Here is a 15,645-nt window from a genome sequence, read left to right as displayed (position 1 = left end):
CATGATGCCTATATACATGATCATTGACTTGAATATCGTCAAAACTATGCACTTTTCTATCAATTGCCCAATAGTATTGTTTACTCATGGTATGCTTTGTGCTCGAGAGAGAAGCCTCTAGTGAAAACTATGTTCCTCGGGTCTATTTTTATCATAGATAAAAAAATCCAAACATACGCTGCTACACTTTTTCTGTTTTATTTTATTTTATCTTTGCAATTTATCTATCTATCAGTACAATATTTAAACCTTGCAAGTAACCGCCAACGGGATTGACAACCCTTTTGTTTGCGTTGGGTGCAAGTAATTGCTTTTGTGTGTGTAGGTGCTGTTCACGAGGCTTTGTTTGATTCTCCTACTGGATTGATAACCTTAGTTCTTAATTGAGAGAAATACTTATCTCTGTTGTACTGTATCTCATCTCCTTTTTGAGGAAAGCCCAATGCAGATTACAAGTAATAGGAAGAATTTCTGGCGCTGTTGCCGGGAAGACATCATCAAAACCTATCAAGTACCTTCGCACAAACTATCATCTACTTTCTCTTATTTTCATTTGCCTTTTCAAGCAAATCTAAAATACATTAAATATAAAAACATAGACATAGACATGTTTGACTTTCAAAAAGACTGCATTGTATTTTGAAACGGAAAGAGTATATCGAAAGGATGAAAAAAAAAGTATAAAGAAAAAAAATGCTCCAATGCCAAAGTGCTGACCCACGCAGCCACGCTTCTACGGTGAGACTGTGCTCACACAGATAAGAAGATCGGGTCCGATGCTGTCATTCAGTCAGGCTGTCAACGGTACAACCTTTGAGAAAGTTGGGGAGACCAATCTTCTTGCCCGTTTGCGTGACATCATCCTGCACCTTGCGCCTGTACTCCCCGAAGGTAAACGGCTTGTACGGCGATGGCTCGGCGCATGTGCCGACGAGCGAGTCCCACGACGGGCACATGAAGTAGGCGACGGAGAAGCGCTCCGCCTTGGAGTTGGCCACCACCCTGTGCTCCACGCTCTTGTACCTGTTGTTGCTCCACGCCTGAAAGCATAGAACCAAGATATATAATTAATTAAGCAGAACAAAAAGAAACATCACGGTTGGTCGTGGTGTTATTTGGTGATGTAAGGTCGTGTCGTCTTCGGCCTGGTATATTTCTTCTTCTTTGGAGCAAGTACAACAATGGGCTATAGCCTGCTTGCATGACATTTTTGTCTATGTGAAAAAAGAGATATGAAAAAGTCTAGATATGTGTGTGTTTTTTGGTTGGTTGTGTGCATCACTCGATGTAGAGGCCGAGCGATCCAACCTCCTTTTCGAATAAATGTGTGTTCTATTGGCAAAAGTACTACTAATAAAAACTGTATATTGAATGTGTGCTCTTGGAAAAAATAAAAATACAATGAAAGGGAAAGAGAAAAGGTAAAAAAAAAAATAAGTAACTACTACTCTTCTACTACCTCCGTCCTGATTTATTAGTACCCTATGTAACTTGTGCTAAATTTTGATCAAAGATTTAATTGATAAAATGCCAATGCATGTCAAAAAAATTATATTGTTCGATTCGTATTTGAACATAGTTTTTCATGATATAATTTTTTATGACATGCATGAACATTTTATTAGTTAAATTTATAATGAAAATTTGACACTGATTACAATGAGGACCAATAAACAAGGATGAAGGTAGTAAAAGTTAACCTTAATTATAGCCAATTTATTGTAGCGGCATTATAGCCAACAGTACTAACCATTATTCTTTATGAAAAATAAATGCAGCTTTTCCGGAAAAAAGAAAAAAAAAACCTCATGGACGCGTACACACTTCGCACACGAAATACTAGCGAATTAAGTGTTACCTGGAACAAATCACCGACGTTGACAATGAGCGCGTCGGCGTGGGGCTTCACGGCGACCCAGTGGGAGTCCTTCATGAGCTCAAGGCCTCCAACCTGGTCTTGGCAGAGGACGGTGAGGAAGTCGCTGTCCGTGTGCGGCACCATGCCGAGCGTGTCCGCCGCGAACGGGCACGCCGGGTACCTGTTCAGCCGCAGGAAGCACGTCGTCCCGTCGCACCCTGCGGCCGCGGGGAACGTCGTCGACCCGGCGTGCCCGAGGTTCTTCGCCAGCGTCCCGGTCACCGTGTCCGCCACCCGCGACATCGCATCCGCCACCTCCTGCATCACTCCCCTGTTCGCATAACAAAACATTTTTTCCTCATCAGCCACAGGCTTGCATGCATGCATTCATGCTTACGTACGTACCTCAAGGAGCTGAGCTCCGCGTGCTCGCAGTCGTCTTCCTCCGAGATGCTAGCGAGCGGAACGTGGAAGGCCTCCGACCAGGAGAGCTGGCGGAGCGACGTCGCCATCGGGTTGCCCCACCGGTACGAGCCGTTGAGGAGTCTGGGCTTCTCCTTGATATCGAACGGCTGGTGAAATAGCCGCGTCTGCTCCCGCCTCATCTCCTCCAGGAGCTCCCGGCTCACGCCGTGGTTGGTCACCTGGAAGAAGCCCCACTCCGACGCCGCGCTCGCCATGGCGTCCGCACACACGTTCCTCTCCCTCACGTCGCGGCTCATCAGGCGCTTCAAGTCGATCATTGGCAGGTCGTGCTCCAGCACGGCCAGGCTCTCCCGCGCCAGCCCGCCGCGGAGCTCGTCTCTGCGGAGCAGCGTGCGATAGCTGTCTGCCAGAGGCGGGTCGGTGGTGCCGTTCTCGTGGAAGGCCGCCATGGTCGACGCCTCGACGGAGAGGTAGATACTACTAGTAGCTCAGAGTCAGACACGTACACCGCAGTGCTATTGAGAGAGCGAGAGGGGAGGCCTATATATGGCGAAAATCCAGCTCAAGTAAAAAAGTATAAATGGTGAATTTTAAGATGGTCCCAACTATGAGGGGCCGTCCATTAATTCTGATCCATGGTAGGTAATTAATAGGGCAATAGGTCACTTAACACTCACATTTGATAAGTGTTAAAAAAAAGAAAAACTACAAATGAAAATTACGAATTAATAGTACTCCCTCTGTAAACTAATATAAGAGTGTTTAGATCACTATTTTAGTGATCTAAACACTCTTATATCAGTTTACGGAGGGAGTAATATATTTCTTCCATATGGAGAGCCCTCGAGTAAAACGAAACTATTCTCCATATTCCTCATTAACGTGATCAATGCCATTAAATGTCACCTGGAAAAATACATACATGTATCGTCAATTACACCAACAAATTTAATGAAATAAAATAGTACTCCCTTTGTAAACAGATCACTATTGTTATATTAGTTTACATAGGGAAATCAAATCAAATCAAATCTACAGCATGCATTAACTAATTCAAATCGTATGATTGAGTTTCCCAAAGCAACGGCATGCATTGACTAATTCAAATCAAATCTTAAGAAAATCACAACTAAAGCCAAACTTTTCTTGCCTCCCATTACTTATACCCAAATCAAATCCAATCTTAACAAAACATCAACTAATACTATAATCAAAGTTGTCCGGCCCATTTGACGCGCGCACGCGTTTTTCTCTCTATGTTTCTTATTTTTATATTCTTTTTTGTTTCATTTTTTATGACCAAACTATTATTTTTCTACTAGGACAATGCCCGCGCGTTGCTATGGATAGCAGGCAAAAAATACCTCAAACATGTTATACTTATCAACACTAATACCATCAAACTTATACTCATAGAATATTTATCGACATCAGGCGACATTGTCTACCTCTTTTACTGTTAAATCACATATTTTTTTCCTTTATTCTTCTTTTCCTCTTTCACTCATCACTGTCTCCGCTTCCACAATTCAAGTTCTTCCAGTTGCACATCTAAGTTGCAATCTCCCCTTCCACCCCCACCACACACTCACTTTGAAATTCAAACACAAAATCATATACTTACAATATACTTCACATTGCCTTAACAAGGCATGACTACAGTTTTTGATTGTGTTTTGTTTCCAAAATCTGCATTGCATCCGATCCTAGTTATAGATAATGGAAATCATGTAACATTCCTCCCTCTCCCTCTCTCTCAATTTTGTTCGCATAGTAGTGGTGAGGTTGCATGCAGTTGTCCCTCTCTCTGGCCTTGTTGCACCCTCTGCTTCGAACGTACTATTCTAGTCCCGAGCTCAAATGACCTTGGGTGAACAGTAAAATTGAAAATTGAAAAAAAAACCAAAGAATACTGAAACTTTTTTGTGAAAAACATTGACAAAAGTTTTTGACGTTTACAAAATGCTTTTGGAAATGACATTTGTGGAGCATCAAATTTACTTTTTTAGCCACGGTTTCTACAAATGTCATTTCATGATGAAATTTTGCAAGCATTGAAAACTTTTATCAATGTTTGTCACTGAACAATTTCAGAATTTTATGAATTATTTTTCATTTTTCTTTTCCAATTTTACTGTTCACCCGAGCTGATATGAGCTCGGGCTAAGAAATACCGTGTCCCCTCTGCTTATGTTATTCATCGCAAGATAAACACAGAAGGGTGGTACTTGTCTAAAATAAGCTACCCATGTGCAGTGTATATAGCTGCCGGGCACACACTGCAAAATGTGTGTGAACCGGCACAAATCCATATGCGTAGTGTACTCATCTAAAATTAGCCAGCCATGTGTAGTTTATTTAGGCCATTTTTGTAAATGGCATATCATTTTATTCTTATAGAAATTTTATTATTAAGAGGATGACAATATCATATTTTAGTGATATGCCAATTTTATTATTAAGAGGATGGCAATTCTATAATTACTGGCATGACAATTTTATTAATTATACCTTCGTAGGTTTAGTGTATGTAGCATTGTAGTTTTAGTGTAGGTAGCATGGTATTTTATTATTTAGACTATGACATTTTTATTATCTAACCAATGACAATTTACCTATTTAGACCATGGCTTTTTTGTTACTTAGACTATGGCAAATTTCTTGCCATAGTTGTGTGCATGATTTTTTTTTTTCACGACAAAACACTATTTTTCATACTCGCCATGGTTTTAGGTTTTAGGATTAATTACTTTTTGCATTTGCATCCGCCTATCAAATAATTCAAACAAACCATAGCTAATTACTTTGGCCGTTGTATTTTTTGTACTGTTTACATGGCCAATGTAAACCATGGCCCAGAAAGCTATGGCTAGTTAATTACTCAAAGAATGATAGTTGTAAATTATGTTTTTCTTTGCCTTTTCTTCTATTAGAAAATATTTTTGTATTTTGTTAGTGACAAATTTTTCTAAAAAACTACTATTTGGGCCTAGCTCTTTTTTAACTACGTGATTCACAATTTTCTAGGCCCGTTGCAAATCTGTAGGCGAGCAAATCTATAGGAAGCAATCAACGATTCGCCCTCCCTCCTAGCACCTAGAATCGCAGTAGACTCTATGTAGCACATGGAAGTCAATCAATCGAATAAAATCCCAATTTTTTTGGAAGACGTGTAATCGTGTTCGTGTACTGTAAGGAATACTTGGAGCATGAGATTGCATCCTGATTTTTTCATACTACGAAAGGAAGGACAGCTGATGGAGGCAGAGAAATAGGTAGAAAAACAGAAATGGGAATGTATGGTATCGTTTGCAAAAACAATTGGTGGGGTTGACCTAATCATGCGAGGGTAACGATACGAACGAAACGACTACGAACTCTCCTTTAATAGTAGAGATGCTGAGCATCAAATAATAGATTAATCCTAGAAAACCGCAAAAAAATAGATTAGTCCTAGAAGAAATGAAACAGAAAAAAAGAATCCAAAAACCAAACATAGAAAAAAACGTATGCACGCTTCAAATGGGCCGACCAACTTTGATTGTTGATGTTTTGGCAAGATTTGATTTGATTTGGGTATAAGTAGTTGAAGATAAGGAAGTTTGGATTTGGTTGAGATTTTATTAAGATTTGATTTCAATGAGTTAATGTTTGATGGTGCTTTTATTGAGTGTCGAATTGATTGAGATTTTCTTAAGATTTGATTTGAATGGATTAATGCATGACGTTGTTTTTATTAAGTGTCAATTTGATTGAAATTTTCTTAAGATTTGATTTGAATGAGTTAATGCATGACGTTGTCTTGGGAAAGTCCCGTTTTGACTAAATTAATGGACACGTCAAATGGGCTGGCCCACATTGGCCGCGTTTGAGAGAAATGTCGCTTGAAGACGATCGGAGGCGAAACATAGAAGTGGTGGGATGTGAGGCGAGACTACCAAGTTCCCCTTTAGTAGTAGAGATTTCTACTAGAAACATCACACATCTCTACTTAAAACCAGACAAAGGATCGAGAAAAACAGCCACATATTACACTCTCCCCGATCGCTTTCCTGAGATGCCACTCATCTCCCCGATCCCCGCCACTTTAGCCGCACCCCTTGTCTCTTTGTTCCATCTCCTTCCTGCCGCCGCACACCGACTACTCCCGCCCGCGGTCGATGACCCTACCGCCACCGCCGGCAAGGTACCCATACGATGGCTGGGCGGCCGACCCTAGCCCCTATGGCTACGGGACGCACGACACGCTGCCCACGTGCTCCATCTTGCGATAGATGAGAGGACGTTTGACCTGTGGGAATGTGCCTGTTGCATGCATGCACATCTCAGATAAGATCGAGGAGTTTTGAATTTTTTTTTAGAGAGACAAAGTATTGGGTTTAATTATAGTCGATTAGTGAGTTGTTCTTAGGACAATAAGTGCATGGCTCCATTGGATCGATGGATGAGCAGCGAGTGGTAGTTTTTTTGAATGTATGGCTGCATTTTGCAACCAGCCATGAGCTTGTAGAATTTGCTTCCCTTCTTAGTATTATATTTTGTCAAGTACCATAATGTAGTAGTAGTAGTAGTAGTGCAGGACTACCAACGTAAATCATGTTGAAGAGTAGAAGCTATTTATCTTTATAGAGAAATACATGTAACACACTTTAAATGGACGCAATTTCTCAGTATGGTACTAAATTCAGGCGATAATCTATTTTCTGTTTATCTGGTTTATTTGTTCAGTTGGCCCTAATACTAACCTTAGGGCATCTCCAACACCGACCCTCAAACCTCCCGCAACCGTCCGGACCACGCAGTCTGGGCGTGTTTTGCGATCCAACGCGGTCCTGCATTGGTCCATTCGGCGGTCCAGACGCACTTTTTCCCGTAATCCAGAGACAAACTGGGGGCTTTGCGGGTGACCGGACCGCTGCCACGCCCGCTTATGACTAACCTGGACCACCAAAAAACACTCTCCCTCACCCGCAGCAGCCGTTTCGCATTGACGCCGGCCGTGACCTCTTGCTGGCACCGGCAATGATGCGGCTCGCCGGCCGAGGGTGCCGCCCACAACGGGTCCCCGGTCTCCACGCCTGTTCAATGATGGAGAGACGTTTACTGGACGGGATGGGATGGATATCTACAACGCCCGTTCAGTGTTCGTCCCTCCGCTTCCACCATTAAACAGGCTTGCCAACCGAGAAACTAAATCCGGCGTCCGTGCATTAACACACCCGAATGCTTGGCTTCACCGGCACTCACTATTTAAAGGCGGCCACACCCAGTGAGGAGCACACCACAACCCATGTGCTCCACATCTTCCTCCCATTCACCACATCCGCCATGACCACGAGTGGGAACGCTTTGTGTGAGAGTCTATCGACGAAGATGAAGAACGTGGTGGCTGCCCTTGCAGCCGCTTGGCAGAGCCGCCGTGCCCGTCGGATAGAGGCAGGCATGCCGACCAACTTTCCTGAGTTCTCCGGTGATGACCCCATGATAGTGAGTGGCTCCGACGATGACTCCGCACTGGTGCATGCCGGCCTGACGATGGAGCAGGCGTAGGCGCACTTTAACGCCCCCATGGTCGAGGAGCAGTCGGCGCCCTAGCCTATGTCGTTGTTCTGACAGGCGCAGGAGGAGCAGCGGTACAACTTGATCCTTCTCGAGCAGCACCGGCTGACGGAGGGTCAGATCTATAGCGAGTGAGCAAGAAAGTCCTGGCGGCCATGGCCGTGGTGTACCCCAACTTCGCTGCCGTGTAGCAAGTGCTCTACGAGGCCGCCCGCGCTCAAGTTGCCACTCGCAACGCACAGGCGGCGTAGCTGTATGCGGAGGCGCTGCTGGATGCCTAGGTGACCGCGGACAAAAACGCCGCGAGTTGCTCGTCCTACGAACGCCAAACACTGTTTGGCTGTGTCGGTGGGTCGACGAGGGTGTTGGCCACTCCATCTTCATCGTGGACCTCACATCCATCGGTGACGGACAGGTTGCGGACTTCGCTGAGGATAAGTAGGGCATGGGAGGCGGCAGTGCCTTGTGTCCCATGTGGGCTGGTCCATCTCCCGTATGATACTCTTCCTCGTCGGTAACCGCACCTTCACTTCATGGATCTTATCGCTGCCGCTCATGGAGAGGGCGGATGGAGGACGCGGTCGCCAGAAGGGAAACACCAAGGATTTGGACGACGGACGCCGCCGTACTCTAGGTTTAGGTCTGGTCCCCCCTTTTTTAATAGACACTGTCCGAAATGTAATGAATGTGCTCCAGTGCTATGAATATTATCCGGTTTGCATGAATTTCGTCCGGTAGTTGAAATGCTGTTTGATATGATTGTTAATGAAGAACTGTAATTTCTATGGCCTGTTACAACGCACACGCAATTAGCTAGGTGGGTCCAAAACTTGGTACTATGTTTTTGTTGTTTTCATTTTTTTCCACTTCCCACAATTTCTATTTGATGTGACTTCAGTTAATTTCTTTCGAATTTTAAAATTTGTTGAAAATTAATCCAGCTTTTCCGATCATATGGAGGCGGCATGCTAGTTTTTAATTTTGGAAACAAAATAATTTCGGAGCTAACTATAATATGCAAAATTTCAGAAATTTTGCATATTTCAGAAATTTTGCATATTTCAGAAAGTATTCCGGACTTTGAGATTTCAAATTTCACTTAATTTTAATAAATTTTAACATAATTTAAATTTACTTTGAAATCAGTTTGAATCTGCAACGAAATTTCGGGGTTAAAAATATTTCGGACCCCACTGAAATATGCAAAATTTCATTGAAATTTCGTTGAAACTTTTAACCCCGAAATAGATAGCTGCCGAGCATATGGTCGGAGGCCTTCCACGTTCCGCCCGCCGCGGAGCTCGCCTTTGCGTAGCAGCGCACGATAGCTGTGTCCGCCAGATGCGGCTCCGTGGTGCCTCCCTCGTCGAAGGCCACCATGTTCGACCTAGATATAGATACGTAAGTATAGAGTGTCTGCTTGACATCGTGTTCGTGTCACACGCAGTGCACGCTCGTGAGCACTGGCTATGTGAATCAACCACGCTTCTACGAAGAATTTCCGAAGCGAGACGAGAGGTAGATAGGGCAGTGATGGTTACAAAAAGATAAAATCCAGCCCAATAGATAGTACCCCCAGATGTCACATAACGCGAGATTGAGGAAGTAAAGAACTGCATCCTTTTCATAATATAAGAACGTCTTTAACACTAATATAAAAACGCTTCTATATTATGGGACGAAGGGAATAATAATGTGGCTAGTAGAAAAATCAACGGCGAAAAGGACCGCCTAGATGGGAAGGTTTGACGATTCAAGATTCCGGCGTTACTGTCCGAGGTCGGTCGGTTTGAGGGCAGCCACATGGATCCTGAACGCGACAACGCGCCCATTGTCTACATGTTTTTATGGTGGCGTGCATCCTGTAAAAAGTTCCACTGGCGTATATGTACCGTGACTTCATTCGTTGACTATAATACAGGCACAGCTTCTCCTATCCAAGAGAAAATGGAACGAAGAACCTGCGGCGTACGTGTCCCTCCTTGTATTGCCAACAGACAAAAGACGCCCTTTGTTTGTATATAATATGGTCATTATTCCCTTATTCGTACGCACGACATATAGAAATCTGGAACACCCAATATGTTTGGAAAACAAACAAAGGCAGCAATGGCGTTTTCCATTGTGAAGAAGGAAAGAAAAGGTGGAAGCAAACACACGACCCGCACCACAACTTTCTGTCCCATTAATTTATTCGACGAGACTATGCGCATGCAATAGTTTTGGTCTTATATGACTTTGCTAGTTGTTGACGGGTTTTCATGTGTGTTTATTGATGTTGACTGTGTGCAACCTAGATAAGCAGGCGGGGTGTGTATGTTGAACATGCTAACACTAGAGATCTTGTTCCGAATGTTGTAATCTCATGTACGGCCGAAGCAATGTGCATGTGGAACATGCTAACACTAGGGATGTAATGTGATCAAAGCGAAATCTGATGCCTTCAAGACGATCGGAACATGTGTAGGAGAGAAAATAGAGTGGAGTGAGTCAATGAGTCTACGGCGGTTTTTGTGGGTTGCATGGAGTTGAAACAATTGCATGGTTTTTGTGGGTTGCACTTCAATGTAATTCTAATGATACTAATTTTGTAGTGGACTTTTAGAAAACAAAATACACAATGCATTTTACAACAGAAGGATTATATAAACCACGCGTCCGGGAATTACCTGGAACAAATCACCGCCGCTGTCAATGAGCGCGTGGGCCTGGGGTTTCACGGCGACCCAGTGGGTGTCCTTCATGAGCTCCAGGCCCCCAACCTGGTCCTGGCAAAGGATGGTGAGGAAGTCGCTGTCCGTATGAGGCACCATGCCGAGCGTGTCCGCCGGGAACCTGTTCGGCCGCAGGAAGCACGTTGTCCCGTCGCACCCTGCGGCTGGGGCCTGGGGGGAAGGGCCACCCGGTGTGCCCGATGTTCTTCGCCAGCGTGTCCGCCACCCGCGACATCACTCCCCTGCTTGCATAAGTATACGAAATTTTTTGCTCGTCAGCCATCTGACGAACAAGCAGTCAAGCATGCATTTTGCTCGCGACCGGAACGTGGAAGCCCTCCGACACGAGAGCTGCCGCAGCGATCCCGCCGTCGGGTTGCCCCACTGGCACGAGGATGGCATCAACAATATTGGGCAGAGGAATCAACAGTGGAGGTTGCATTTTCCCTTGACTTTTTTGCAGTTAAAACGAATCGAATCCTTCTAGAAAATTATATTCTGAATATCTAGAGTAGCGAGAAACTTGCGAAGCATTGGGATTTCGGATAGAGGAAGAGCATGGATCTGACAGGTGGCTCAGAGTTTAAACCAAACTTTATTTCTCCCTAAAAAACAGTCAACCGATACGTACACTCCTCGACCTCGGTCCGCTGATACAAGCTCATACTAGTACTAGTAGTATTTAGTACGTACTCGAAAATATTTCGCATTCACCGGCTACAGAACACACTCCTCTGCAACTCCAGCGCAGCGATAAGTAGAAGGCCATCATCCCCAGGCGGGCGCGCCTTTGGGCCGCCTGACGCCTGCGCCAGCAGTAGAAAAGGGTCATGGCCGCAGCAGCTAAATCCACTAACAGTTTATGAGCAGAACTTTAAAGAGATGGAGGGAAAGATGAAGAGTGTGCACAAACGCGAGACGAAAGGGTCATGGCCGCAGCAAGGAATAGGAGTGCCAAGAAGGTTTTAGGGGTAGTCTTTTATGTTGAGTATATTGATTAGATTGAAAACATAGGTTAGATTAGGAATTATTCTGGCTTGGTTTGTACTCCAAGTAGATCATTACTCCTATATATAGGCCCAGGAGGCTCAAGCAATACAACGAACTACCCATCAAATCCCTCTCTCCCTTCTAACATGGTATCAGTTTCAGTTTCCGGGTTCTAAACCCTAACCGCCGCTGCTTCCGCACCCGCGCGCCGCCCCTGAAGCGGTCGGCCTCCATGATTGCCGCCGGGGGCCGCGCCGCCAGTACCTAGGGTTCGTCTGCCGGTCGTGTTGGCCGGCTGCCCTAGAGAGTATTTTTCCCGAGCCCTTGCTCCGGGTTTCTTCGCTCCCTCGCCGGTCGTTTTGATCGGCGTTTTTTTGGTTTTCCGATCTATACTTGATCGGTTTGTGTCGCCCGCCGCCGCCGTCGACCCCCATGCGCCTCTACTCCGACACCGGCGCGAACAGCCGGCCTCTTCACTGACCCGACGGCCTCGCGCGACAGGCGGCCCCTAACGGCCGTCGTCCGCGTGTCTGCCCGCCCGTCGCCCTGACCCGGCGGCCTCGCACGACAGGCGGCCCCTCACGGCCGTCGTCCACGCGTCGGCCCGCTCGTCGATCTACGCAGGCTATCACCGCCTTGTCCCCGAGTTCAGAGCGCCCCCCGCCGATCGAGCAACAGGCTGCCGCTGTGTCACCCCGTCGGGCCGCAACGCCGCCGCCCCGTGGTTCTTCCCGCGGCTGCACTGACCCCCGCACTACCGCTGCGTCGCCCCTTCGGGCCGTAGTGCCGCGGCCCGCGGTCAACCGTCGCCCCGAGGCCGTCCGCTCCAGGCCGTCCCCGAGGCTGCACCGACTCCCGCACTGCTGCTGCATCGCCCCGTCGAGCCGTAGCGAGCGTGGCACGCGGTCCCTGCAACCGCCCTGAGGTCTTCCCCGCCGTCGCCCCGACTCGCGCGCTGTCGCTGCGTCGCCCCTTCAGGCCGTAGCGCCGCGGCACGCAGTCCATTTTGCCGTCCCCGCGCGTCGAGTTCTACGTGGTATGCGTCGCGCCGCCTCCCTAGGCACGGGAATGCCACCGTCCACGCTGGTCTTCAACATGCTGTCGGGCTCTTCCTCGGCTATTTCGAGCACTGTCGCCGCGCTTCTGACCTAGCCGCCGCCGCCTCCTCCTCAGGCCGTCGCCGCCGCTCTTATTCCCGGTCCACGGCGACTACCTCTACACCGACTACCCCGACTTGACATCGACCACGACATTCTTCGCACGGCTACCTCGACCACGGCTCCACCACCCTACACTCTCGGCTACCTCGACAAACGGCACAAAGGGCTACCGCCTTGCTTGAGCAACCTTGTCGGCTTCCACTCCATCCACGACTTTCATGATGCAACGACCGTTACGACTGTTGGGGGGGGGGGGGGGGGTCCGTCGGCTTGCCTTCGAATTCTTCTCCAGTCTCACCTTCTGCGTCGCTCCCATTGTGACTGTGGGAGGATGTTGAGTATATTGATTTGATTGGAAATATAGGTTAGACTAGGAATTATTCTGGCTTGCCTTGTACTCCAAGTAGATCATGTACTCCTATATATATTTCCCATGAGGCTCAAGCAATACAACGAACTATTCCACCAAATCCCTCTCTCCCTTCTAACACTTTATACTTTATATGAATTTAGGTCACAACTTAGCAGCCCTCCCCGCGCCGCGCCACTGCACCCACCGGGCCCAAGCAGCCTGCGACCACGCACCCCCTGTCGCCGTGCCGCCACCCCAGGTGGTGGTGCAGCTTGCGGCGGTGGACCACGCACCCACCATTGCCGTATCGCGGTCCCAGGTGGTGGTGCAGCGGTGGACGTGCGCAAATATCGCGGCAGTGAGCTAGAGTGTTGTTGCCAGTAAGGTGTGGGATTGTGAGTTGAGGGTGCATTGGGTAATCTAATGTACTCACAACATGTGATGTCTCCGTTATTCAAAATTGAACTTCTTGGTTTTAGTCTTTAGTATTGGGGAAAATCTAAATTTTTATAAACATCAAACTGCTTCACTTTTCTAATTAGGACTTCTTGGTGGTATTCATTAGTAACGGGAAAAGTCCTAGTTATGTAATAAATATCGAATTGTTCAACCATTTTGTTATTTTAACTTGAACCTCTTGATTCTTTTAGTTTGAGCTCCTAATTTTTTAAAAACAGGGAAAATGTATTTAATTTTTTTAGTTGTTCCTTTATTTTAATTTGAACTTCTTCAATTTATTTTTAAGTAAAAAGGAAAAATAATCTAATTTTTTTATAACACTTTGAACTTGTCTATTATTTTAATTTGAACTTCTAAGTTTTATTGTTTGAAAAACATGGTTTCTAAATAAGCATCAATAATATGATATTTGAACTATTTTATTTTAAAATTTGAACGTCTCTTTTTTTATTTTTGAACTTCCTGTTTTCATTATTTAATAACGAGGAAAATCTGAATTTTTTTTATAAACATCAAACTGATACTTTTTTAATTTGGAATCTTGGTTTTTTTTTCTTTTAGTAACGGAAAAATCATTTGTAATAAACATCAAGATGCACCGTTTTAAATTTGAATTTTTTGGTATTCAGTTTTCAATATCGAGATAACTATGGGAATTTTTATGTATACCCACTATATTTTCTTTGAATTTCTCAATTTATTAAATTTGAACTTCCAGAGCTGAAATTTTCTAGGTGACACTTTTATTCTTTTTGGGTTTCTATCGAACTACCCTGTTATTTTAATTTGAACTTCCAGGTTTATGCTTTAGTAATTAGAGAAATCCGAGTTTTGTAATAAACATCAAACCTATATGTTTTGTTAATTTCAACTTTTAGTTTTTGTAGAAACGGGGAAGATCCGACATTTTCGAAATATCAAGATGTGGTTTACTACTTTTTTAATTCTAATTTTGTTACTATATGTCAACCTGACCTTCTTGTGGGGTTTTTCAGAAACGTGCAAAATATGTTTATATTAAATTATTTTTTTGAACTTTTTGTTTAATTTTTCAAGGGAAAATCCATGGGGTCTTGTTTTGTGCGAACATATGTGTGTATGTGTATCTTTCTTTGTTTTCTCATTTTCTTCAAACTTGCCATTTTATTAAATTTGAACTTCACGTGTTAACATTTTTTCTTGGTGTGGGTTGTTTTCTTTCTTTGGTATAAAAATAGCATACATTATTTTAATTTGAACTTCTAGGTTTTCCTCGGCAAAATGGTTGGGGTCACCTTTTTCTTTAATGAAATTCTTTCTTTGTATATACTTCTCCAGATGGTACCTTTGAACTTACAAGCTTTCTGAAACATGAACTTCACCATGATTATTTTATCTTATTTTTCACTTTGATTTCTACTTTTATGAACATCAATAAAGGTCAAGTTCAAAATGATGGAAATCATAGTTTTATAATAACATTGAGCCGCTTTGTTATTTAAATTTGACTCCTAGGTTTTTTTAGAAACGAGGAAATTTTGTTTTCTTATTAAAAAATTGAACTATTTCGTTATTTCATTTTGACCTTCTTGGAGGTTTTTAGAATTTGGAAAATTATATCTTTGTTACAACATCAAACACCTCTGTTATTTTAATTTTAATTTTTGTTTTAAAAAATATCAACAACACATGGCTCACTACATTTTTTTATTTGCACGAATTTTTACTATACATGCACTTGTCCTTATTTTAGATTTGAACTTCTCACATGAAACTAATGTTTTTATTGTACAAAGTATGTGTTGCCAACTACATTGGCGAGACACACATGCATAATTTTGTGTAAAAAAACATTGGATCCCAAAGCACTCTTTATCTCTCAAAAGAATGTGTCATTAACCTTTTTATCTCACACAAAATGGCTCTGAAGTACATAGACAGAAAGGAAACATTAGCGATTTCCACAATTTCTATGTCTCTCTCTTCATGAAACAGAGGCGTTGATAGAAGCACACAAGTAGAATTAGCACTTCAGAGCGGTGATGTATTTTGGAGAAGAAAACTCCTTTTTTCCCATTCATTTTTTCAAGGACCCATGAAACTGAACCAACTTTTTTGCACCCATTGATACTACTGAACTTCAGACAA

General features: G+C 44.2%; 1 protein-coding gene across 1 annotated transcript; it reads right to left on the bottom strand.

Annotated features, from left to right (window-relative positions):
• Window positions 1-527: 527 nt before the first annotated feature.
• LOC109785292 (gibberellin 2-beta-dioxygenase 6-like) lies at window positions 528-2,829 on the bottom strand. The gene is made up of 3 exons (XM_020343885.3): window positions 2,264-2,829; window positions 1,859-2,189; window positions 528-1,040 (listed from the first exon to the last, which is right to left on the bottom strand). The coding sequence occupies exons 1-3, from the start codon at window positions 2,731-2,733 to the stop codon at window positions 783-785; spliced, it is 1,059 nt and encodes a 352-aa protein (XP_020199474.1). The 5' UTR covers window positions 2,734-2,829; the 3' UTR covers window positions 528-782.
• Between the last annotated feature and the right edge of the window lie 12,816 nt (window positions 2,830-15,645).

Source organism: Aegilops tauschii, chromosome 4 (assembly GCF_002575655.3).
Source record: "Aegilops tauschii subsp. strangulata cultivar AL8/78 chromosome 4, Aet v6.0, whole genome shotgun sequence".
Lineage (NCBI taxonomy): Eukaryota > Viridiplantae > Streptophyta > Magnoliopsida > Poales > Poaceae > Aegilops > Aegilops tauschii.
The sequence above is the reverse complement of the archived record's forward strand: the minus strand, read 5'-3'. Positions and strand labels throughout refer to the sequence as shown.